The sequence below is a fragment of the Rousettus aegyptiacus genome, unplaced genomic scaffold (assembly GCF_014176215.1).
Source record: "Rousettus aegyptiacus isolate mRouAeg1 unplaced genomic scaffold, mRouAeg1.p scaffold_m13_p_7, whole genome shotgun sequence".
NCBI lineage: Eukaryota > Metazoa > Chordata > Mammalia > Chiroptera > Pteropodidae > Rousettus > Rousettus aegyptiacus.
The window spans coordinates 3578016-3602242 of NW_023416310.1; the positions used below are offsets into that span (position 1 = coordinate 3578016).

The 24227-nt window shown below is 41.5% G+C and overlaps 1 protein-coding gene and 1 pseudogene across 2 annotated transcripts in view; both read left to right on the plus strand.

The window, feature by feature from the left end:
* The first annotated feature begins 1640 nt into the window (after positions 1 to 1640).
* TAF1B (TATA-box binding protein associated factor, RNA polymerase I subunit B) overlaps positions 1641 to 24227 on the plus strand; it is a 60802-nt gene continuing 38215 nt past the window's right edge. The window contains exons 1-7 of one of the 2 annotated variants that reach the window (XM_016121155.2): positions 1641 to 1718; positions 3040 to 3138; positions 6448 to 6535; positions 8699 to 8796; positions 10036 to 10131; positions 13871 to 14024; positions 19626 to 19782. In XM_016121155.2, the coding sequence (XP_015976641.2) occupies positions 1701 to 1718; positions 3040 to 3138; positions 6448 to 6535; positions 8699 to 8796; positions 10036 to 10131; positions 13871 to 14024; positions 19626 to 19782 (710 nt within the window). In that variant the 5' untranslated portion in view covers positions 1641 to 1700. Of the gene's footprint in view, positions 1719 to 1918; positions 2079 to 3039; positions 3139 to 6447; positions 6536 to 8698; positions 8797 to 10035; positions 10132 to 13870; positions 14025 to 19625; positions 19783 to 24227 lie in introns of those variants that run through there. The other variant, XM_016121156.2, reaches the window with a different exon arrangement.
* LOC118606196 lies at positions 11189 to 11307 on the plus strand (annotated as a pseudogene).

A 24227-nucleotide genomic window follows, 5' to 3' on the forward strand; every position in this document is an offset into this window, starting at 1 on the left:
CTTTCTGACCTCGCGCCTTCTACCACCTCCTCCTCGCTTATTAAGGACTGCCCTACTATCCAGGTCTGGGGTGCTAATCCTCCAAATATGTGCATGCCTAGGTACCCCACTCCTTTTGTTTCTCTCAGATGTCACCTTTATTTGAGAGGCCTTTCTATCTTAATTTCGTTTTCCTTAGGGCAGTTTTTGCTCACCTGGCATTTTTATATAATTATTTATCCATGCATTTATTATGAGTCTCCCCCAGCTAGAATGTCAACGTCACGAGGTAGAGATTGTTTTACTTCATGGTTTTATTTCTTGTGCCCAAAACAGTGTCTGGCACAGTCTGCCCCTACTTAGTCAATGACAGCCTCACCCCTTCAGTTGCTCATGGCAAAAGTCTTAAAGTCATCGCCAACTCCTTTCTTTTTCACACGGTCTGCTTCTTGTCCAACAAAATATCCTTATAGCTCTGCCTTCAAAATCTGTATGTATTTCCAGAATCTACTTATCACCGTTCCCACTGCTTTTACCTGGGTCACGTTACTGTTATAACTTGTCCAGATTAATGTAATTAATCTGATTTGTTTCCCAACTTCTACCTTTGGCCCCTAGCACTCTATTCTCCCCATGACAGCCAGACTAAGCTGTTGAACAGAAGTCAGACCATGTAAATTCCTCCAAAAGGCTTCCCCAACTTCTCCAAGTTAAAGTCCTTAAAACCATATTTTGCCCCAAGCACATTTTCTACTCTTTCTTTATCTCACTGTTCCAGACACTCCATGATCACTTTGCTGATCCTTAAATGACTCAAGGCCTTAGTCCTTACTGTTCCCTCTGCCTGGAATGATGTTCCCAACATGGCTCTTGTTCACTTGCCTCAAAGATCACCTTCTCAGTGAGACTTTTCCTAACCATCCCGCTAAAAACTGAAACAACCTTATAGCTCCCGTTCTCCTTTCCTGCTTTTTTCCTTGGCATTCATCGCCTTGTATCATATCATAAATTTGCTTATTTATTTTTTTGTTTCTCCTCACCAGAATGTAACCTCCATGAAGGCAGGGACTTTGTTCATTGCTCAATTCCCTGGACCTAAAACAGCACCTGTTTAATAAACAAATCAGGGAATGAACGTGCCCGACGGAGGAACAATAAAAGCTAAATTTGTCGAGTAATTACTAGGTGAGGCTCAATGGAAGAGACTCACGGGTAAGAGCTAATTTTTTTACAGAGGAGGAAACTGAGGCACAAGGAAGCAGAAAAGCCACGATTAGAAGCCCAGGTCTAGCTCAACAGCCTGTATTCATTCCTCTCCCCATTCCTCTCCTGTGTTATTAAAAGGCAGTATGAAGTAGAGAGCCGGGGGCAATGGCAGCCCATGCTGGGGGAAGAACCCCCGCCCGCCTTGCAGCCTGAATCAGTAAGAAGGTCTTGGAATTAACGGCGGTCACAACAGTGCGTGATGGGACCAGCTCAGTATTAGGTACCGCCCAGTTTCTCAGGGGTTGGTTTCAGTTACCTTGATTAGGGAAGGGATGCTGTCTGGGATGGAGATGCTGGATTTGCGAGCTTTGCCCCGGGGCGACCCGCAGGCGCCGGGAATCAAAAGTCAGGGTGTGGGTTTCCGCCCGGAGCGCTGCTCCCGCGCTCCCGCGCTCCCGGAAGCTGCGCTCGCTGCCCGGGTAACGGGCCGCGGCGGTGCGGGAGGCGGCGGCGCTATGGACCTGGAGGAGGCGGTGAGCCGGCAGCGCGCGGGGCAGAGCGCCGGGCGGGTCCCGACAGCTGGGCGGGAGGGGACTGAAGCCGCGGAGAGGAGGCTGCAGGACGCGGACTCGCTGTCGCTGGCGGAAGGAGGGAGGGGCGGAGGGATGCGGAGCGGGGAAAGGGATGCGGCCGGCGGGCGCGCGCGCTCGCGCTCTGGGGCGCGGGGCTGGGGTTCCTGGCAGGATGAGGTTGTGGGTAAAGGGAGGATGCGGCGTTGTCAGCCGATGGGGGTGTTTCGGGAGGAGGACGAAGTTGTGGATTTTGTGGAGGGGCCCTCACATGGCTCATCCTCTCTCGACAGGACCGCCACCCACAGGGTCCCTTTGATGCAGGTGTGACTGCCAGGGAGGGCCGCGGGTTGGAACCAGAATGCCCCCAAGTAATCCCTGCCAGTCCCTGGGAATCTTTGCCACTGTCTGGTGCAGGGATTCCAAATTCGGGTTGGGGGATGCTCCAAGTAATGATAGTTATCAACACAAGGTTAATAAAAGCTTCACCGACCTGTCGAAATAAACTTGGCCTTCATTTTTGACATACGTGAAATGCCGCGCTCTTTGATGGTATTAAAGATGTATTCCAAAATTAGATCAACGATGATGTCAAACACCAAAGAGCTAAGAATCCGCAATTTCGTGAAAGTCTACATATGTATGGAAAAATTACGGAAATAGAAGTCCTTATTGTAGTAAAGGATAGATGGGTAACATCTGTAAATTCTAGGTTAAGGTCTTTAAACATCATAACTCACCATTAGCCTGTATGTACTGTGAGTGGAGATGTCTGTTTCGCTCAGTATTGAATCCCCAGCACCTAGTTAAATACCTAGTACATACATAGTTAATAGTCCTTTTATTGCTGAATGAATAAATTGAAACTTGCAACAATCCTAATAAAAATCTGGTTCCTTCCTGAGATGTGTTTTTAGTGTCTTGGAGGGAGTTCCAAATGTTTGCTGTTTCCATTTTTTAAGTCTTCTCTATACTTAAACCTTGTCGTCTTTTTTCATCACAGCATTTTCAAGGAGTTTTATTTACTCATCTTTTTTTTTTTCATTTTACCCCTTCCACCTTTTCTTCATATTTTCCCTCACACACCGCGTATTAGAAATTTTAATTTCGTTTAAAACTGCTTATGAAACTGAACCGCTGTTCTCATTTAAAGATAATCTCTTTTATTTTCTATTTTCTATGATTTTTTAAAATTATTATTTATAGGGTAAAATTGCAGGGAACAATGGTAGAACTGCAGGGTTTAGATACAATGTATTGAATGTGGGGTTTTTTTTCCCTCTAGGAAGAGTTCAGAGAACGCTGCACTCAGTGTGCCGCTGTCTCTTGGGGTCTTACTGATGAAGGCAAATATTATTGCACTTCTTGCCACAACGTTACGGAGGTAAGTTACAGATCTCATTTATGAATTTGCTTATGTTTTAAAAATTGCAATTTCAGCCTGATATGTGGCATGGTTCCCAAATAATTTATCTATTTTTAAACACTCATGAAAAGCCCAGATTCCAAGAATGTAAGTAGTCTTCAAGTGCTTACACAGAGATTAAGAAATTTGTAAATTAGATTTCGGGTGAGTTTTTGAAATTATGTTGGACCCTGTATATAAATTCAATCAGATTGTATAGTGTAAGAGGAAATAATTAAAATTATACTTAGAAGATGGTGCATTTCTTTTTATTAGTTAATATTTATAAGTTTTAATGTGTTGTGGTAGCTTAGAGGTCTGGAAGATGGAACATTGAAAAGATTGAGTACTATTGAAAGTATTGGAAGTATGCATCACCATTATCTTTGTATAGTACTTTACAGATTAACAAGTGTTTTCTTACCTGTTATTTAATGTCCTCCTCTTAACCTGTGAGATATACTATTATGCCTATCTGTAGATGGGACAAGTAGGGCTCACCGGTTGAGTGAGTTTTCAAAAGTCACAAAAGTATAGTGTTGAGCCAGGACTTGAACCTGAGTCTTCTGACTCCAGGATTCATGTTACCCCACCACACCTGCCTATTAAAATAGAAATTGTCATACTCTCCTGTGTGGCCTTGTACGTGAGGCTGCCTTCACATCGGGAGTGCTGGGTCCTGTTTTGGTTATGCACCTTCAGGGCAATATAACGAAAATAACCAAGGGCGTGGCCAACCCACCGTTGGACAGGCTCAGCGTGCCAGGACTCCTTTCTCTGGAAAAGGATTTGCTCAAAGTCTACAGAGCCGAGAAGGGACAAACATTACCTTCACCACATAGGCTTAAAAAAGTCACATTTGGGACAGATAAAAGTAACTGTGTCGACTTCTGCTCCTGCCCAAGATGGAGTAACGGGATCCAGATTTACCTTCCTACCTTAAACAACTAAAAACCTGAAGAAAAAAAAATATGAAGCAAGTAAAAAAAAAAACCATTCCCTTGAGAAAAGTGGTTAATTTGGCTTGCAGCTCAAATCACCCAAGAGCTTTTCCTTAAGGCAATTGTTGTTCTTCATGTCTACTCCCATTTAGTCACATGAGATATTAAAAAGATAAGTGCTCGCCTGATGAAATTGTGGGGGTGACGGATATGTCCATTATCTTGATCCCAGTGATGGTTTCATGGACACACACACACGAAATTATGTACTTTAAATGTGTGTAGTTTGAGTCCCTCTGCTTTGATGCATGTCAGGCCACTGGCAGTTGTACTCACCCTGCTTTTGCACAAGCAGCGTAAATGTAAACACAGCGAAGGACGGTTGTGTCTTAATGGACTATTTGCCATTAGCAGATGAAGTCAAGATACTATTTTTGTAGACATTAAACTGCATTAACTAATTGCATGTTTTATTTCTGTCTTTGATAATGTTTTTATTTGTTTCAGTCTGATAAAATCTGCTATCGTCATATTTTAACTTGAAAGATCCAAATACCACTACCTAGTTCCCCATTTGAATGACTATCAACCACTGTGGAGTAATTTGTCAAAAATGTAGCATTCTTGAAAGTGAGCAACATTTTTATGTAGGCCAAGAATTTAACTCAGTGCCTTCCATGTGGTAGACAAAACTGAGTGTTGTACAGCTTCAGTTGTTACTCTGGGCTTGTGGCAGTCCAGGCCTGGTCTTCATATAGAACATGATGTGCCAGGCACTGCCTGGAGTGTGGCCTTAAGTGTGAAGGTGTTGAGATCCATCAGGTGGGGAATGGCTGATGAGACTGTAGTTAGGCCTATGAAGAGCAGAAGCTATGGTACAACTTTCCCTATTTTCCTCCCCTTTCATTGCCCTCCATCTTTCTCCGTATGTAGCCCTCAAGCTCTACATACTCCCTGCAGTCTGGAAGAAGCCTTCTGGATTGGTAAAGGAATTAGAATGTTCTCTTGGTATATTTTATATAGGAAAAATTTTCAGGCTTTAAATCTGGCCAATTTGATAGATATTCTTGCAAGTATTTCACGGGTATGTAATAAGGTATAGGCTAGAATTGCATGAATTTACTAGACTTTTGTGACTATAAGAGCAAATTTATTGTAGAAAATATGGAAATTAAGAAGATGAAAGCTAAAGTCGCCTGTAATCTCAACACACAGCATTTCAATAGCTTCCATCTAGTGTCTTTTTTTTCTATGTATCAGAAGGGAAAAGGAATGTATTATTGAATCTTCCGTCTTAATAAATGATTTCCCTGTATCATTCTAAACATTTGTGGACATTTTAATTGACTGTATAAATAGTCCATGATACAACCAATCATTCAGTAATTTAATAAATTATAGCTCCGATTAGATTTTTAGCTTTTTCTAACTTTTATTATTTCACATTTTGTCTAGTCAGATTTTAAACCTTTTTTTTTCCTGCCTGCTCTTTAGAAGTTTCACCTGTCTCTCCTTGGTAACTGCTTTGGCATGTATTGGGATGTGTCTTATGCTCTTACCGAGGCCAACCCAATCTGCCTGAACTGCTTTGAGTGCGGTGTCTGTGAATAGAGAAAATGCATTCCCAAAATCCTGTTGAAGATAAATTTAATTCTAAATCTAACTTTAGAGAAATATATAAATGTTCCCTGTTGGTTGAAAATCTTCACTTTTTTTCACATCATTAAGACTTAATACTTTTTTTTGTATGTGTGTGTGAGAAAAGGCCAGAATGTTAGGTCCCAACCCCTGAGAGCGCTTGGAATTGAAGACTTTGCTGTGAAATTTACCATCTAGTCCTTCCCAAATCCTATTAAGTTGATTAAAAATAAAAAGTAGTACTTTTGTAGTTTCATAAATAAAGTTGTTTTAGAGTATTATTCAAACACGCAGAAAAGTAGGATGAAACTAATCTATGTGTAGCTTAGGCATTGCTGATTACCATAAATACAGGAATTATTTTAATTCCAAAATGTGTTTTGGATGCAGAAAAAAGTGAATACATTTGGCCTTAGGTTTGGTTTGAAACAATTAAAAAATGACTTGAAATATAAGTTTATTCATTTGACAGACATTTATTTAGTATATACTATATTCCAGATGTGGTTTTAGGTACTAATTAACTTTGAATGTGAAAGCAACATAAAGGTTAATCAGAATGTTCCAATTTATGTAATTTTCCCAAAATGTTACCATCATTGGTCTTGGCACTCACAGTTTGGTTCATGACACTTCCGGAACATGCTTGGAAATATATTTAGGAAGATGTAAAGCTATCTTTTTAATGGTCTGTTTCTGTTTCCTGCAGAGATCCAAGGAAGTTATAAGCACTGAGGCTATTCCAAATACTAAAATACAAGCCATCAACCGGGGACTTAAAAGAAAAAGAAAACTTGGTAAGCTCTTTCTTCATATGTGCTTGCATTCATGTTTTTCACCTTCATGATTTGGGGATGTGGAATGGAATATTAAATAGATTCTGGAGAAGTTGCCAGAATTTTAAAAAGACCATTCAAAATGGAATTAAGTGGGTAATTATTGATGGTAAAATTGGAAGCAAATATCTTAAAGTGTGTCCTTTTTTATCCAGCTAGTTGCCAATGAGTTGCTGTTCCAGTGGAGCAATTATAATGCAAAAAATGATGATAGCAAAAATAGCATATTTCTATTTATCTGTTGGCATATGTTTTTCTGTTCTATATCATCTATTATGAATGTGATTTTCTGTGCTTTTAAAGGAAAAAGCTTACTTTTTGAAATGATTCAGCTGCAATTGTCAGGTTAGGCGAGTTAAACCTGATAGTCAACTTTTAGAAATCCATTTCTCACGCTGAATTTTGAACACACCCTTTTAAAATAGGAAAAATGGTTTTCCCTTGAAATAGCCTCAGCATGGGTGTGCTTTGAAAGGTAATCTATTTCATTAATCCAGTGAGTACATATAATTAACCATTATCGAGAAGACTCTGAAGTAAAGTCTACCTGATGCTTTTTATTTACGTGACTAATTACCTAGGACTGGATTATCAAGTTCGAAACCAGGCTAATGATAATGATGGACTCTTCTATATGTGGTAGCTTTAAGGATACACAAACATGAGCTATGTATGTATAAATGTAATGAAATGTCAATATTAAATACATTGACGTTCTTAGATGAATAACAGAGAGAATGTCTAAATGCTAACTTGTGTTCCTGTTTAACTTTTAATAATGACTATTTTCATAAGGCTAAAACTTGATTCATTTTAATTAAGTTTAGGGTAAAACCTGATCAATTTAGACTTGACCTATGTAATAAAAAATTAAAATATATAGTTTAAACTTAAGTTGCTGAAGGAACTTTCGGTGCTTCAAATTAGACATCAAGTGTCTTATATTCAATCTCTTTGACCTTAATTCCTTCATCTGTAAAATGGGAATGATAATACCATTTGTTATATAAAATAGGAACCCAGATGCAGAACTTAAAATCTGACTTGGTCAGTTTGTAAGGACAGTGTGCAAGAAGGAGAGAGCCCATGCATACAGCTTCAAGAGTTTAAACTCCCTCAGCTTCAGCTTGAGGGGCGCATCAAAATTACAGGCTTTCTGTTTTACTCATATACAACCTAGGAGTTAACAAGGATGGGGGGACCTTGTGACACTAAGGTGAGGAGGGTGCGTAGGAGTCCTAAGACATTCTGCAGGGGAGAGGGGATCTTGGGGTCATAGTAACAGACTTCAGAAGCTGTGTGTAAAAAAGCTGATAACGTACTTTGCAAAAAGTACAGTATTTTTCCAGCAGGGAGGGGTAAAGCATAAGGGTCTCAACAGATTTTAATATTTTCTTTAACTGGTAGTTCTATGAAACATGTGGCCGTTGTCTATTATGGTAGCAAGATTTCTTCACAATCTCTTAGGGTTGTTTTGAGGGTTGAAGAAAATAACCTATTTACAGTACCAAGCACACACCTGGCACGTAGGCAAAGCTCCATAAGTCTTTGATTCTTTGTTTTCAATTTCCCCCTACAACCTAGACCCATTTCCAGAAAAGCAGAATGCCATCGAGCAGTTTATTGTTTTTGAATGTTCTTATTGCCCTTGCTTGTACAGTGACCATCATCTTGGCTTTTGTTCATCCATTCGCCAAATGCTCATTGTTCCCTTTCTTTGTGATTTGGAACAGAGGGTGTTATAAGCGGTGGCCGAGTATTGAGTATTCCTCCACTGAAGATATACTGGGCATTATTCAGTACTGTACGCATTTTTAAACTTACTTCATTTTTTCAACATGATGACTGTTCATTTCTCTGCCTTTTACATTAACATTTCAGAAGATTTATAGATAACTTAAAATATTTAAAATCTGATAAATTATAGAAAAATAATATGTAGCTTTAGCATTCGTGTACAAATTTACCACATTGGAAACAAGAGAACCATAAGAATGGAAACCCTATTTAAGGATACAAAGAAATTGCAGTTGCAATATGTAAAACACAATTGTTACTACGTAGTAGCATTGAAGTTAGTAAATTAGGTATGCAAGTGTCTGAAACATGTTACTTGTCATTTAGAGAAAGGCTGGGATTGGTATGTGTGCGAAGGTTTTCAGCACATACTTTACCAACAAGCAGAAGCCTTGAAGACCCTTGGAGTAGGCCCAGAATTAAAGGTAAGTCTGTTTGTGTCTGGATGTTAGCTTTACATTTTGTTGTTTGAAGAACAGTAAGATTTAGAGTGAAACTAAGGAGAAAAGTAGAGTTATAGATAATAACAGTAGTGTTACTGGAACCATTTTTCCAGTAATTTTGCCCTAATCCTTTTATTAGACCAGCGATTCTCAAATCATGTTCTATAGGATATAAATAAGCAGTACATCTGAAAGAAAATAGAAAAGATTGTAGTCATCAGATATTTAGGAAACAATCCGTTAAACAAGTAAAGCAACTTTGCAGAATTACTGGTACCTTTTGTGTGTTTATGTACTTATTAAATTTCCAAGGGGACATAGTATGCAGTATTCACGGTTTGAGAACAGAACCCTTTAATGTGTATTTATGCATAGTGTCTGTCACTACTCCTGAGTACCAGAATGTACTTTGGGGAGTGATACATGAAATCAGTGGTTTTCAAACTTGAATTTGTGTCAGAATCACCCGGAGGGCTTGCTGAAATACAGATCGCTGGACCCCATTCCAGTTTCTGATTCAGTGGCTCTGGAGAAAAGCCCAAGAATTTGCACTTCTAGCAAGTTCTCAGGTGACACTGGTGCTGCTGGTCCAGGGACAGCACTTTGACTTTGCTGCCTCTCAGAAGCACCATAGTATCCCTGCTGATACTTGAATTTCATATTTCTCATGTAGTTGAAGCCATTACAGTAATTCTTTAAAAGCCAGTTACTTAGCAACCTGCAGTTTTTGTACATTTGCTTCATGCCCATCACTGGAAACCAAGTGCTAAGAGATCCACCCTAGTCAGAGAGAGGGTTTTATGCATATGTGGAAGGAACAAATGCAACATTATGCAGTGGTTGCTCAAAGTGACAGTAAGGGCAAAAAGAGAAGGGATAAAGATCTACGTCGACCGAAGTCACCAAGGAGAGGTCCGTGGAGGAGCCTTTGTTCGCACCAGTGTCTGGGACGAGCCCACACAGAGTGGCCTCTGGACCAGTGTGCGGCCTGTGGGGACTCTGGGCCAATCCGAAAAGTCTTATAGGAATTAAAAGCTCAAAATCATGAAACACCAGAGGCGTATGTGTGACAGTCATTGCATTAGGTAAGAGTGCAGGTTAAGGAAAAGTAGGTAAGAAAATATTTCCATGGAGGGCAATACGTAAAGTACAAGAGATTCTGTGCTATAGGCATATTTGTCATCATAACATGAATCACCACTCATTTTCCTTTCACCCTAGAATGAAGTTTTACATAATTTTTGGAAGCGCTACCTTCAGAAGAGCAAGCAGGCATATTGTAAAAACCCAGTTTATACCAGCAGAAGAAAAGCCACGGTAAGTCACAGGTCTGAAAGTGCCACAAGAAGATATTTCTGCTGAGTGGTAGAGATAAAGATGGCTTCAGCCTCACCTGGGTTTATGATGCTAGTCAGAGAGTTCTCCGTGAAGAGGCTTCTATTATAGCCCAGAAACAAGGTCACTGATCTAGACATCAGGATTAATTTTGACTTATTTGACTAGTTGAAACATAAAGAAATATTTGGTTAAGTTCTAAGTGGAAGCTTAAGGAATTTCTGTAATTATACTATTAAAAAAATTATTTTTCATGTTATTCCTTTTGCTTGGAATACCTACTTACTTTACCTGCCATTTCAGGAGTCATTTTAGTTGTCTCTTTTCTCAGAAACCTTCATGTGAAGAAAAAATAAGTCATAAGTCCGGGTGCCTCACAATAAGTCTGGGTGCCCCCAACCCTCAGAGCAGCTATATTTTTAGCAGTTTGCTTTTAACTGCTTTGTAAATGTGCCATGGTACATTTTATTTTGGGTAGGAGAGAATTCTATTTTTGAAAAAAGCAAGTTGGTAAACTTTGATATGTTTGATATGTGGTACTTATTCTCTAGGGCTGAAAGAGATTTTGAATCTGGCACATATTTTCTGAGAGCTTGGAAACTTCGCTCTGTGTTTCCTTGTTTGGTTGGGGCCTTATAGGTTCCATATGCAGAGTTTAGTGACCCAGGACTGATAAACCTAGGTCTGGGGGTGAAAGGAATAGGTCTAAGAAAGAGGAGTTTTAGAGTACTCAAGCCATGCAAGGCACAATGATCAAAGTGGGAATAATCTAAGGAATTAGTTTCGGAAATATCCTTTTAAAATGTGAGACAATGAATTTAAATAAACTCAAGAGAAAAACTCGAATTTACTGGAAAAGACAATCTTTTATTACCATAGAGTAATGAAACATTATCCTCTCTTGATTCAAGAGGCAAGTGCTTCTCAAGAAAAGCAAAAGATGCTATGTGATTCTAAGATGAACCTTGAAAGGAAAAGAAAGACAGAATCATCCAAACTATTAAGAATCTGATATTTAAATTTAAATAACTAAGGTATAGTCTATGGCCACGCCACCCTGAACAAACCTGATACAGTCTGATCTCGGAAGCTAAGCAGGGTCAGGCCTGGTTAGTACTTGGATGGGAGACCATGTAGGAAGACCAGGTGCTGTAGGTGTAAAAAGTAAAAAATAAAGGATCGTAAGCTGACAAGGTCCTTGCAATCTGTGAGGTCAGCCAAGGGTTGACGCGCCTACAAAAAAATTTTTTTAAATAAATAAACAAAATTACTAAGGTATGTGTTGGGGCTTTGCCAAGCACATAGAAAGTTTGAATCAGAACCTGGGATTTTCTTAGATATCTCAATATTTGTAGGTTAAGATGTTTAAAAGGTTGTGTCGGCTTGAGTAAACATACATCTAAAGTACTATTGGCGTCACACTGAAATCTTCTTGGTGAATAAATAAGCAATCAGCAACATTTTAAGCTGATATATAAATTGGTAATATAATTTCTATCAAAAGAGTACAGCTATACTCTAATTTGAAAGAAAAAAGGAACAAATACTTTCAAATTAGAAGCTTTGTTTTCTCAAATAGCCAGTAAACATTTTCCTCGTGTTTTGGATATAAATGTTCCAAGTATAGTAAGAGTTCTGCATCTGAATTATTTTGACTTGTATGATCTTAGGTGAAATACATTACTTAGAACTTACAGAAAAGCAAACAAGCAAGTGTGTAAATCAGTGCAAGGGGGATAGGAATGGGGGGCAGCAAAGGGTGCTATTCGATATGGAGCAGTCAGAGAAGGCCTCCCCGAGGTCTTAAGGAAGCGAGCAGGTAAGCCATGAGGCTACCTAGGGGAGGAAGTAGAGCCTTCAGGCCTCGCCCACAGCTGAGGAATCAGAGTCTGCATTTTAGCATAGTCCCTGCGTGCTTCCTCTACACGCTGAAGTTTCAGAAGCACTGCTGTAGATGAGAAATGATGGTGGCTGGAACCAGGTGGTAGCAGTGGAAATGACAAATGGTAGGATTCTAGAGAAACTTTGGATAGAACCATTTTCTGATGGATTAGACGGCGGGGTGTAAGAGAAAGAGGGAAGTCATCAGGGATGACTCTTAGGGACGTTCACCAGAGCAGCTGGAAAGAATTGCCATCAACTGAAATAACAGGTGGAGATCAGCAGTCAGTGCTGGGCGAGTGAAGTTTGAGACAGCCGTTAGACATCCAGGAGGAAAGGTCAAGCACTCAGATATGCGAGTTTTTAGGAGAGAGGTCTGGGCTGGAAGTATGAATTTGGAAGCTGTCAATTTATACTATAATCATCAAATCTAAAATGCCATTTTTTTATAAGATGCACCATTGTTTCAGAATTGAAACAATATAGTAGATAGTATTGAAAACTACAGGACGAGATGATATCACCAAGGCATGAAGACAGAGAAGAGGACCAAGAACTGAGCTCTAGGCCACGCTAGGATTAAGATGTCTGGGGTAGAAGAAGTCTGAGGAAGGACTTGTGAAGTAGGAGGAAGCCAAGAGAGTGAGGGGGTCGCTCTGGAAACTAAGGAACAAAGTGTTTCAAGAGGAGGGGCGTGATCAGCTGTGAGAAAGGCTGCTTCCTGCTCAGGAAGGAAAGGAAGCTAAATGCTGATGAGTGGGGGAGTGGGATCAAAAGTTTTACTGGAATGGAGGAATAAGATAGTCCAGGAGGAGAGAAATCGGAGACAGCAAGTCCGGGTAACTCTTTCAGGGCATCGCTGCAAAGAAGTACAGGCCCAACTCGGAGACGTTGCAGGTTGGGTTCCAGAGCACTGACACGGGAGACTGTCTCTTTAAAGCGAGTTGTAACCTTTTTGCTGGTGGAGGGTCGTGCCTTCAATTTGTAAAAAATGCAACATCCGTGAAGTGCAATGAAGTGAAATGCAATAAAACAAAGTATACCTGTACGAAGAAATTGCATCATAGCTTGAGTCAAGGAAGGTTTTTTTTTAAGTGGCATAAATGATAGAATGTTCTTGTACAGATAAACCTGATACAGGAGAGAGAAGAAATGTTCAGTGGAGAAAAAGAGCAGAAGTGGAAGTGAATCATTGAGTAGAGATGGGTGGGGTCGAGTACACAAGGAAGAAACTGGCTTGAGAGGGGAGTCTGGAGAGTCCACCAGACGGCTCAGACAGGGCAGAGTACGCGGTCACACTGCTGGCAGATGGCTGCCTGCGCCAACCTGTGGAGGTTTCCTTCTGCTTGCTTCAGTTTTCTTGGTGAGTTTATGCTCATCTGCCACTTTACAGTGTACCGTGCGTCTCACGCACTTGCCTACAGAGAAGATGCGTCCTTGACGGAGGACACAAGCATCGTATCCCTGATTTTTTATTTTTTCCTTTATTCTCTTGTGAGTTTCCTTAACATGAGTCTTATCTCCTCTTAATAAGATCAAGCTTCTTGGCCCGCATGGCCGAAAGCATGGCTTTTTGATTATGATCACTTCCCCCAAGGTACTGTCAGCTAATGCGGCTCGAGGTAGGCGGCTTTCTGACCTTTCTTAGGGACCCTTTAACCATCATTTCAATAATACATATGAGAAAAATTAAACTGGGGTATGGGATAGTCTCTCTGTCTGTGGGGCTCTGCAGACAGTCACAGTTCTCCAGAGTGGCTTCTTTTACGGCATTTGCGATGGAAGTTAATGACATTTAAATTCCTATGCAATAATTTTATTTATATTACCTTGTAAATAGGTATTGGAAGATAATTCAAGTCATTCAGAATGGGATAGTGAACCTGAGCTGCTAAGCGACTTTAGTTGTTTTTCTTTCGTTGAAAGTGGAACAGAGTCTCAGCCTGATGTCCACACGCGAAAGCCTTTCCCCATCAACAAAGCATCACAATCAGGTAAAAATGAGCGTCAGACTCTCTAGAATTTTAAAGCTGGCAATGCATCTTTAAAATAATGTAGTGTGTCTAATCTCTTCATATTCCAAGAGGAGGAACTTGACCTAGCAAAACCATATGGCTAGGAGAGAGGTAAATCAAATAAAATCTTAGTGTAATTTTTAAAAAGGTACATTGTCTCCACATTAGTATTCTTGTGTGATGTTTAAAGGGAGCTAAACATTAAGTGGATCCAGAAAGAAGGAGACTTAACTCAATAATGACCATGTACACGTTGGGGCTCAGAATTTTCAAAGAAAATTTAGAGCAGAGAAATGATAGATTTAGCCATATGGTAGACAAAAGTCAAAGATGATATGCCTAATTTCTAAGCACAGACTAAAGCAAGCTGAGCAGAATTCACTACATTACATGTGTGTATATGTGTCTTATTTTCTGGTTGAATTTCATAATTTAAAATAGATAAGGAGTATATTTAAGATTACAGACATAGACCTTCTCCTCAAAGTATTTATTCATAAATTTTAGCCATTTCCATACTACGTTTTTTTTTTAAAAAAAAACAACATGGTAGAAAACAGACCTCAAAGAACAGACCAGGCTTTTATTATAGATTACTAGAATCTTGATGTGTGCTGACAGAGTTGTTTGGGAGCTATCTCCCAAACCCTCTGGCATTAGATATTGTTGAAATCTGGGTTAAGTGTGGTTACATAAAATTTTCAACAAAACATTTCTTGTACGGACTGCTTCTTTGCAAGCCCCTTGCCCTCCAAAGATTAAAAATTCCTTTTATCGACATATCCGCATTTCTTGCTAGACTGCACCGTGACAGATATCAGATAAGTCACTTTTCTGGCCAAGAAAATAAAGAAGTTAGAATCACGGACTGATCGGGCGCCTCTGAGTTCCCTCTGTGCTTTCAGGCAAGCCTGAACTCTGTCCCAGGGAGCTGTGGCTCAAACCATCCTGGCCTTTTACAGCATCGTAACTGTTCACCTATGTTAAGGTTTTGTTGTGTTTTTTAGTAAGTTTTAATCATAGAGCTTTATTTTAGTTTTTACATTAAAAATAACTTTTCATACAACTCTTATTACGAAACTAAAATACAGATAGTCACAAAGTAAAATTACTAGTTATTGAACCACCCAGAAATAACCATTATTGTCATAGTAGATCATTCCAGAAAGGGAGAGAGAAAGGGAGAGAGTTTTATTATTTTGTCTTTGCAAAAATGTGAACTATTTCTTCATCCTTTACATGTTTTAATCAAAATTATACATGCATATAATTCAAATATATTTATGAGGCTTGCTATAAAAAAATTGTGAAAATAAAAAATAGAAAATTATATTCCGCCATTTCCCCTAAGTGGCCTGTTCCCAAGAGACGTTCCTTTCCAGCTCTTCTGCAGCCTCCATACTCTGTGTGTCACGCGCGTCTGGTTCTAGGTGGTGACCGACTCCTGGTTTGGGACCTCAGCCATCAAGCTCCCTCTGGGGACACACATTCCTCACTGCCCCTCCTCCCATGGAGTCGCCAGCACAGTTTTTCATTTTTCATTCTCTATCTTCCTGATATAATTATTATTATTTTTTTTTACCAGATCAATCTTTAGTGCTTAAATTATTATAAGCATAAATGCTGCTCAGAACTGAGCCGCATAACTTCCTATGGATTACACCTTCTGTCTATCCTTTGGTTTTTCTCATGCCGGTACTTGTCTTAGTTGTTGAGTTTTCTGTTTATTACTAATCTACAATTCATTAATAACATATCTCCATACTTCCTCCTAGTTCTGAAAAACATCTCTCAATTTTTTAGTCTGTCAATTTTATTCTCTAGAAGGCTTTCTGGAGCTTCTGACCCGCTTCGATCTGGAATGCTCTATCTTTAAACCTGTGACCTGGCTGTCTGATAGCTCTACCACCATCCTGAGGATTTTGTCATTTCTTCTTTTATTAAATTTCTTATTTTTGTGATCCCATTTTATCTTCTTTGCTGACTTATGCCCTCGTTTTTGTGGAGCCTCTTATTTAGCTGAGGATATTAATGATACCCGCCCCCCCCCCCACCATTTGATCGTTTTGGCCTCTGCTGTTCATATAGTTGTACGCTGCATTATGACGTTTCTGCGAAGGAGGGACCACGTATACACAGTGGTCCCTTAAGATTATAATGGATTATAAACAAAAAGTTTGCAAGGTTGAAAAGAAATGCTGGACCCAACTATGATGTCGAAATTACAGCCAGCTCTGGGTGCTTTAAATAGAGGAGGAAGCTCAATGTGGGTTTCACCTGCCCTGTGCCTGCCAAGGCTGGGAGCAGAAGTCGGGGAGGGAACGAGAGGTCAGGGCTGGGGAGTGGGGTGGGGGGGGCCTACCCGACACCCCCCCTTGCATGCAGACTGTGCACACAACTCACTTTCCTTTTCTGTTTCTCTCTTGTCCCAGTTCATTTCCTCTCTCCCTCTTTCTCTCTCCCCCTCCTTCCCTCTCTCCCTCCTCCTTCTCTCCCTTTTATTATTCCTTGCCTCAAGCTTTAATCTCTGTGTCTCTTTTGATCTCTGCTCTCCCTTTCTTTCCCATTCTCTTCCCTCTCTCCCTCCTCTCCTGAGATTTACTCTCCCTCCCAGGGCACCTCCCTCCAAGCACCGCCCCCCCCCCCCCACACACACACACTTCGGTGTGTAGTAGGCTATACTACCTAGGTTTGGGTAAGTATACCCTATGGTTGCATGAAGAACGAATTTCTCAGAATGTATTATTATTATTTTTTTTTTGTTAAGTGACACCTGGCTGTCACTTAACACTTTCTTCAAATGTTTAGTGAGCCTGACTGAGATGGCTAGTCTTGTTTAAGAATGGAGACGAAAAAGTTGACTTAAAGCTTTGTACCATGGTGAGTCTTGTGAGCTCTGCTCTGCATGAGAGGGTGATCTAGCTGGATTATTTTCTTAAGCGAACCTCCAGCATTATCATTTTGAAATCTTTTCCCCTGGAGCTGATCAGATTTTCTAGAGAAATCTCTTTGAGTCTTTTGGTTGGAGGGTATAATCTTGGCTGCCCTGGGAAGTGGGCGGGAAGAGAGGGCCCGAGGGGAATGGGGGTTGTCTCAAGACTCAGAAAGTAAACTTTCACTTAACCCTGCTGTTTGATGTAAGATACCCCTACTCCCAACTATATATGACTGACGGCCCTATTCTAGAGGTCTTTTATTTTACTCTCTCCAGAGGAGAAACGTCCACTTTTCTGCCAGGATTGGGGAGGGGTAGGCATTTGGCCACAGGAGCTGGGGTAGGAATCCAGTGTCTGTGTCTTAATCAGACTTTCAAGCGCTCCTTCGGTGTCAGCCCTACCTTCACCCGGCTTCTGGGGGGACCTGGTTCAACCAATTCCTGAGCCTTCTTTCGAGGCTCTATGATTGTTGAAGTGAGACAGCAGAGGCGAGTGTGTATTTTCAACCTTTCATCGTAACTGGAAGTTAGTTGCTATATGCCGTTCTCTATTTTTTTAACATAATATTTTATGGAAATCTGTATTCTTATATATTCTTTCAAAACAGTCGTCCTCAGACTTCAGCATCCATCAGGATACCCACAGGGCTTGTTAGAACAGGGACTGGCATAGCTCTCCAAAGTTGTCCGTTGATGCTCATGCCGCTGGTCCAGGGGCGATACTTTGAGAACCACTGCTAAAAATATCGTGAAAATGGTTATGTAGCATTCCATCGTATGGAGTTATTTAATTAATTTCAATTCCAGTCACTTAGATTGTTTAAAATTTTTTTCATATTATAAATAATGCTGCCACAACATGCCTTGACCCTGAATCTTTTCAGAAGTTGAACTGCGAGACCCATTTGTTACCAAATATTTACGGGGTTCTTCTTTCATGCTCAGGCCTGTTTTGGGCCGTGGGGACACAGTGGTGAGCAAGGCTGTCCACCTTCAAGGTGTTTAGACTGGGAGGAGCTGGACAGTAAATGCACGTATCAAAAAGAAAAGTTCAGTTACTGGTGAATGCTGTGAAGAAAGGGTTTACAGGGTTTGGGAATAGGGATTCTGTGGAATAATTTGGAGAATTTTTGTCCAGGAAAGCTCGGAGCCTCTCAGATTCCTTCTAGTCCTGCTTTCTGTCTACCTTCACTCTGGCTTTAAACACCAGCTGTATCCCAAAGACTCTAAAATTCCTTTTTCTAGCTCAGTCTCTCCTCCAAACTAAAGATTTTTTTATTCAGTCACTTACTCAGCATTTCCATGCGTATATTTACTAAGACCTTTTACTCTCCGTGTGCAATTCTGATGGCTGGATTTCTCTCATCAAACCTCCTCTTTTGCCATCTTCCTTATCTCAGTAAAAGGTATCTCCGTTTTTCTCATTGTTCAGACAAGAACCCTAAAAACCAGACTCGTCTTCTCTTTTTCTCTCCTATTTCCCACCAGGTCCTTTAGTAAGTCTTTTCAACTCTCCCTTCAAATCCTGCGCAGAATCCAGCCATCTCTCCCCACCCGCAGCGCCGCCCCTGCGGTCCAGGCAGGCATTGCTCCCCGGAGGGGTGGTGTCCTGTGGCCACTCTTCGTATAGCAACCGGAGTGACCTTTTTAAACAGAAATGAGATCGTGTTGCTCCTCTGTTTAAAACGCCCCCAGAAACTTCTTATTATACTTAGCATAAAATCCGAAGGACAACCCGTGACCTGCAGAGCGCTACACGACACGGTTTCTCCCTCTCTCCCGCGTCTCCTCCCCCGTTCCCTTCGCCCGTGACGTGCTCGCCCCACCGGCTTCCTTGCCGTTCCTTCAGGTTCACTGCTGCCGAAGACTTGGTGTTCTGCCCCAGAGCCTCACGACCTCCCCGGATGCATTCGGTCTGCCCAGATGTCCTCTTCCCAAAGACGGGCATCTTCTCCGACCGCGCCTGTAAAGTCGCACGTCTCTCCCTTCCTGTCGCCTTCTTTCCGTGCCCCACACATTGCTGCTTTTCTGTGACACCTTCCGCCATATGTCAGCTGTAATTTTTTTATTCATTGACTGTCTGCCATTACTGGGACGCAGGTTCCAGGAGAGGTGAGGCCCTGTTCACTGTCATTTCCCTTGGCCTAGCACAGGGGCACAAAGAACGAGAGGAGTGTTGTGGAGGGAGGGAGTGAGGATAAAATGATGCCCTGTGGTGGAAGATGCCCCGAGGATGGGCGTGGGAGGCGCGCCGCCCCAGCTAGAGCTCGGACGCGTCGGAGAAGGGGCGTGTGAGAGGAGGCCCGGGCCAGGGCAGCTGCACTCTCTCGTGTTGCTTCGCACTTGTTTACCCTTTTACGTGTTTGAAAAATTGTTCATATTCACATTTAAAAATTCAAACAGGTCAAATCCCTCTTCAGAATTCAAGCGCATCCAGCCCTCACAAAGAACCAACAATTACCTTTTTGACCAATTTCCTCTTACGCCATCACTACTTTATTGGAAATTGCATTTTGTAAAGATTTTATCAATTACAGCTCAATTTTAATATATTTAAAATGCCCCTTTGGATTTTTTAGTGTTTCTTCTTTTGTTGTCCAAAGTAGTTACTTGCACTTTAAAAAAATTTCCATTTGTCCCCTAAGAGACGGCATCCGTCTGTTCCGGCTCTCTCGATGGAGTCGAATATTCACTACGAAAGCAGAAAGGGGTTGTGAAGATGACCATGCCAAGGACACTGGCTTTCTGCTCTCTGTCATTGCTTTGGCGAAGAGAAACAATTACTCTTTCCGATCTTCTGAGGTAAGCTGGGCCTCCTTGATGGGACATCCTCTGTACATTTTGGATTTCGCAAGAGGCTTAAATTGAGGAAGGGACGGGAAATACTGGGGAGCCTGAGTTCTGATCCTTCCTGGGCTAGTAATTCATCTCCTTGGTTTCCTTATTTATATAGTGGTAATAATAGTATTTACCTTACACGGGGTGTTGGAAAATTAATTATCTACTGTGAGCAAAATGCTCTGAAGGTGAAAAGTGACATTTAAGTACTGAGTAGTATTATTAAATATTTTTCATTTCTGAGGGAGAAGATGAACAGATAACCTTTATTTTACATTGGCAAATGGTTATTAGTAGTTACACAAAACATACATTGGTGTTATTAAGAGTTAAAATATAGGTTGCCTATGTTTATAAGGTAAAATTGAAAATAAAACCAGTGGGTTGGGTAGATAGTCAGCATTTACATTTTTAAAGATAATCTACAGGGTTTTATAGTTAATGAGTACATTACGACACTGTGCGAAAGAATTTCTCATGAAATGGAAGATGTGCCAAAATCATTTATGTGTTAGTTTTTCCCCTTGCTTTTTATGTTCTAATTAACAACATTTGGGTTTGATCAGCGTGTAGAGTGGTTGTAAGGGAACAGATTTAGAAACAGATCCCTGGGTTCGCATTCTGGCTCTGCCGCTTACAGGTTCCGTGACCCAGAGTAAGTTGTTTAATTTCTCTCTGCCCGTCGCCTCACCGGGAAAATGGGGCTGACGATGATGTCTGCCTCATAGGGTTGTAACTGCTTTCGATGCGTAGTACTCCACCAGAAGCCGTGGACAGTGCCCGGCACAGGGTGGGAACTCAGTGCTGGTTATTGTTTCTGCGGTCATCTTCCTCCTCCTTCCTTCTTCCTTCCTCCTTCCTCCTTCCTCCTCCACATCGTCATCATTGGCGCTGGGCCCTTTGGTTAAATAAATGATGATAGTGCCTTTGAATTTGGCCACATCAACCAAATAACAAGGCTTTTCTCAAATGTGATTAACTCTGCATGCAGATAATCTGTGATTCAGTAAATTTTACTGTTAAGTTAAAAACCTCATCTTGCTCTGTATGCCCTCATCGGGTGATCTCATCTTCTCCAAGGCTTTAATTACTGCCTCTATGATGATCACTCCCAAATCTGTATCTCCAGCCCAGACTTGCCTACTGAGGCCAGACCCATATATTATGCATATTATGACACGATATACAACTGCCTGCTGGACACTCCTTGGGTGTCTTTACGGTATCTCAAAATCAGCGTGACCAAAAGAGGTTCATCATCTTTCTCCTCAGTTCAGCTCCTTCTCCAGTGTTTTCTTTCTTTGTAAATACCATGCACGCTGTTGCGTCCTATTCAGAAACCTAAGAATCATCCTTGACTCTTTCCTCTCTGCATATACAATTAGTCATCGCATCCTACCAACTATACTTCCAGAATAACTCTTGAAACTTTTTTCTCCCCATTCCCTCTGTCTTCACCTCGACTGCTCAGGAACCTCCCACGCGAGCCCGTGCCTGTAGTCTTGTGTCCCTCCTATCCATTTTCCTCCACAACCGGAGGGATCTTACAGAAACAGCCATCTAATCATGCCATTAATGCTGGGTAAAGGGCTGGCCATCTTACCCAGGGCAACCTGCTAGGAGATAACGAAATTCTCCTAGAAATCTAACAAGATGGAGTAAATAATATTCGCCCGAAAGGATTCCTGGGAGAACGCTCTACGTGGTTGGAAGGACGAGGGTAAGATCCTACTCCTTTGTCTTACAGTTGCCCCCAGTTCCCCTCTTCCTCTTGACTCCCTCTGAGGAGAATTCTACAGTGCCTTCAAGGAAATTGGATCTAGTTAGCTGGAAGGCTTTTATTTTCCTCCATGCGTACACATTTGGGAACTGAGCATCATTGCTTGGAGTAATCGGAGAAGAGACTATCACTGCTCATCCTCTTTACTTTTCTCAGAGAAGGTTCTCAAAGTGTGGTCCTCTGACCCGCGGAATCACCTGGGAACTTGTTAGAAATGCAAATCGTTGGGCCCATTCTAACTTTTTGTATCAGAAACTCTAGGAGTAGGGCCTGGTAATCTCTGTTTCAATAAGCCCTCCAGGAGATTCCTATGGATGCTGAAGTTTGAGAACTACTGCCAAACTTTGAAAAAATATTTGGAGAACATTGATTTGAAGAGAATACATGATCAGCTTGGCCGCAGCACCCATATATCTCTACCCATCTATCTTCTACTGATCCTGTGCATCACTCCTCTGTTCAAATCATTTAGCAGCATCCACGGTCCTTAGGCTCAAATAGTCTTTAAGGGACCCCGCCTGTCTAGCAATAATAATAAAAAATAAAAATAGCCAACGCGTATTCATTTCATAGATGTTTATTGAATGTTGACTATATGCAGGTCTAGAGGCTAGACCCTTGAGGTTATAGTCATGAATCATATAGATTAAGTCCCTGCTCTCATGAAGTTCAAGACTAGAGGAGGAAACAGATGAGCAAATACGTATACATACATAAATAAAAATGCTCAGTGGAGTACTGCGCAGAAGATCGAAACTGACCGATGTGGGGGGCATGAAAAGTGGCTGCTTTAGACTGGTTATTAGGGAAGGCCTCACTGGGAAGGTGAGTTTAAGCTGCACTTTGAATGAAAGTGGAGCCAGCAGTGAGGGTCAGAACTACTAGCATTCCCAGCAGAGGAAGCCCCGAAGCGAGAGCAAGCTCCCTGCGAGCTGCGAGCGAGGAGCCGTGGAGGCCGGCGGGACGGAGTGAAGCGCACTTGCGGGAGTGGGAGGGCGAGGGCGGGGAGCCCTAAGCAGGGGCCAGATACGGGTCTTTGTCAGCCAAGCTGGGAGTTCAGCTTTTTAAAAATCGTGGTGTAATTCACATACAGCAGGGCGCCAGACATTGGGATGGAGAGGTAAGCAAATGGGCAAGGTCCCTTCCCTCGCAATTCAGGGTTTTCCGTATATTCCCAAGGTCGTGCAGCCATGTCCTCTGTCTCTTTCCATGGAGTAGTCCTCGCTCTGAAGGGACACCCCGTGCTCATTAGGACTGTGGAGTAAGCCCGCGGAAGACACGGCGGGAGAGGCGGGATGTGATCGTCCAGGCACTGTGGGAGATGGGTCCCAGGAAGGCAGGCGTGGAAGCAGGGAGAGCAGGCGGGCTCTGCTGTGCTTCCAGCGGGGAGGCAGTGGCTGGCCTAGGTGCTGGTGGTGCCTGGAATGAGGCAGACAGGCTCAGGAGATGTTTTGCAGGCAGATCTGACTTAACTGTAACGCAGCGCTTCTTATATCACCTGCAGTGAAGAACCAATTTGTTAACTATCCAACCTGTCACAGATTAAAACTTTTGAAAAATATAATAAAAATATAAATAGAGACAGGGTTTCTGTGGCACATGGCTACAGTAGTGGTCTGTTGGTCGGGAGGGGTTCTAGTCTGTGGTGTTCCTCTGCTGACGTCCTAGACCGAGCCAAAGACTCATCTGATGATACTTACCAAGGGAAATAGACTGCTCAGGACTTTGACGTGGTGGCTGTCTTTTGGAATAGCATGTACTTTTCTGAAAGGAAATTCTGATTCAAAAAGAAAAAAATACCTGGAAAAAGGTTAAGAGCAGCACTATTTATAAATGATGTAAATTGTTAAAACTCCGGATGCCCAAGACCTGCTCTGTGCCGACCCGCCTGCTTCCCCCAGGAAGGTTTCTCCTCCTTTCCTCTGCTCCTGCGGCCCTGTGCCTGCCTCTGGGGGGACACAGTGGCACTGTCCCTGTCAACTCACCTGCAGGCCGACTGTGTGACCTGCTTGGGTCGGGGTGGGAATTCTTCATGTCTTACTCATCTTTGTGCGTGCGTGTGCATGTGTGTGCATGTGCGTGCGTGTGTGTGTGTGTGTGTGTATTATCACATGGGAATGACTAGATAATTTATTAATATATTAACATCATGGAATACTAGATAGCTATAAAAGCGATAAACATGGAATACACCTTGTATATAAAATAATATTGAACTAAAAAAGTCCTTTCAAAATAATAGAAATACTGAGTACTGTGTACAGATACTCTGATGTGAATTAACTGATAAAAACCTGGGTGGGTGGTTTTCTTTACAGGGCTGCTGTAATGAACCCTGTTTCGTCATGAGACTTTATAAAACACCATTTAACATAAAATATTTACTTTAATTCTCCACTTTCAGTAGACTAAAAAATTTAAGAAATCACATTTTTTATTTGAAATTAAAGTTGAATCAATATTGTTCTTTAACTAACTGCCAGCTCTACCAACCACAAAGACTTTAAGGCAAAATATTTTATATACTTATTCCTGTCTTTATCTTGTTTTCCTTAACGATTTTCTTATTTGAAAAATCTGATATATAGATACGTATATATAAATAGTACAGGTTGTATTACCCTTACTC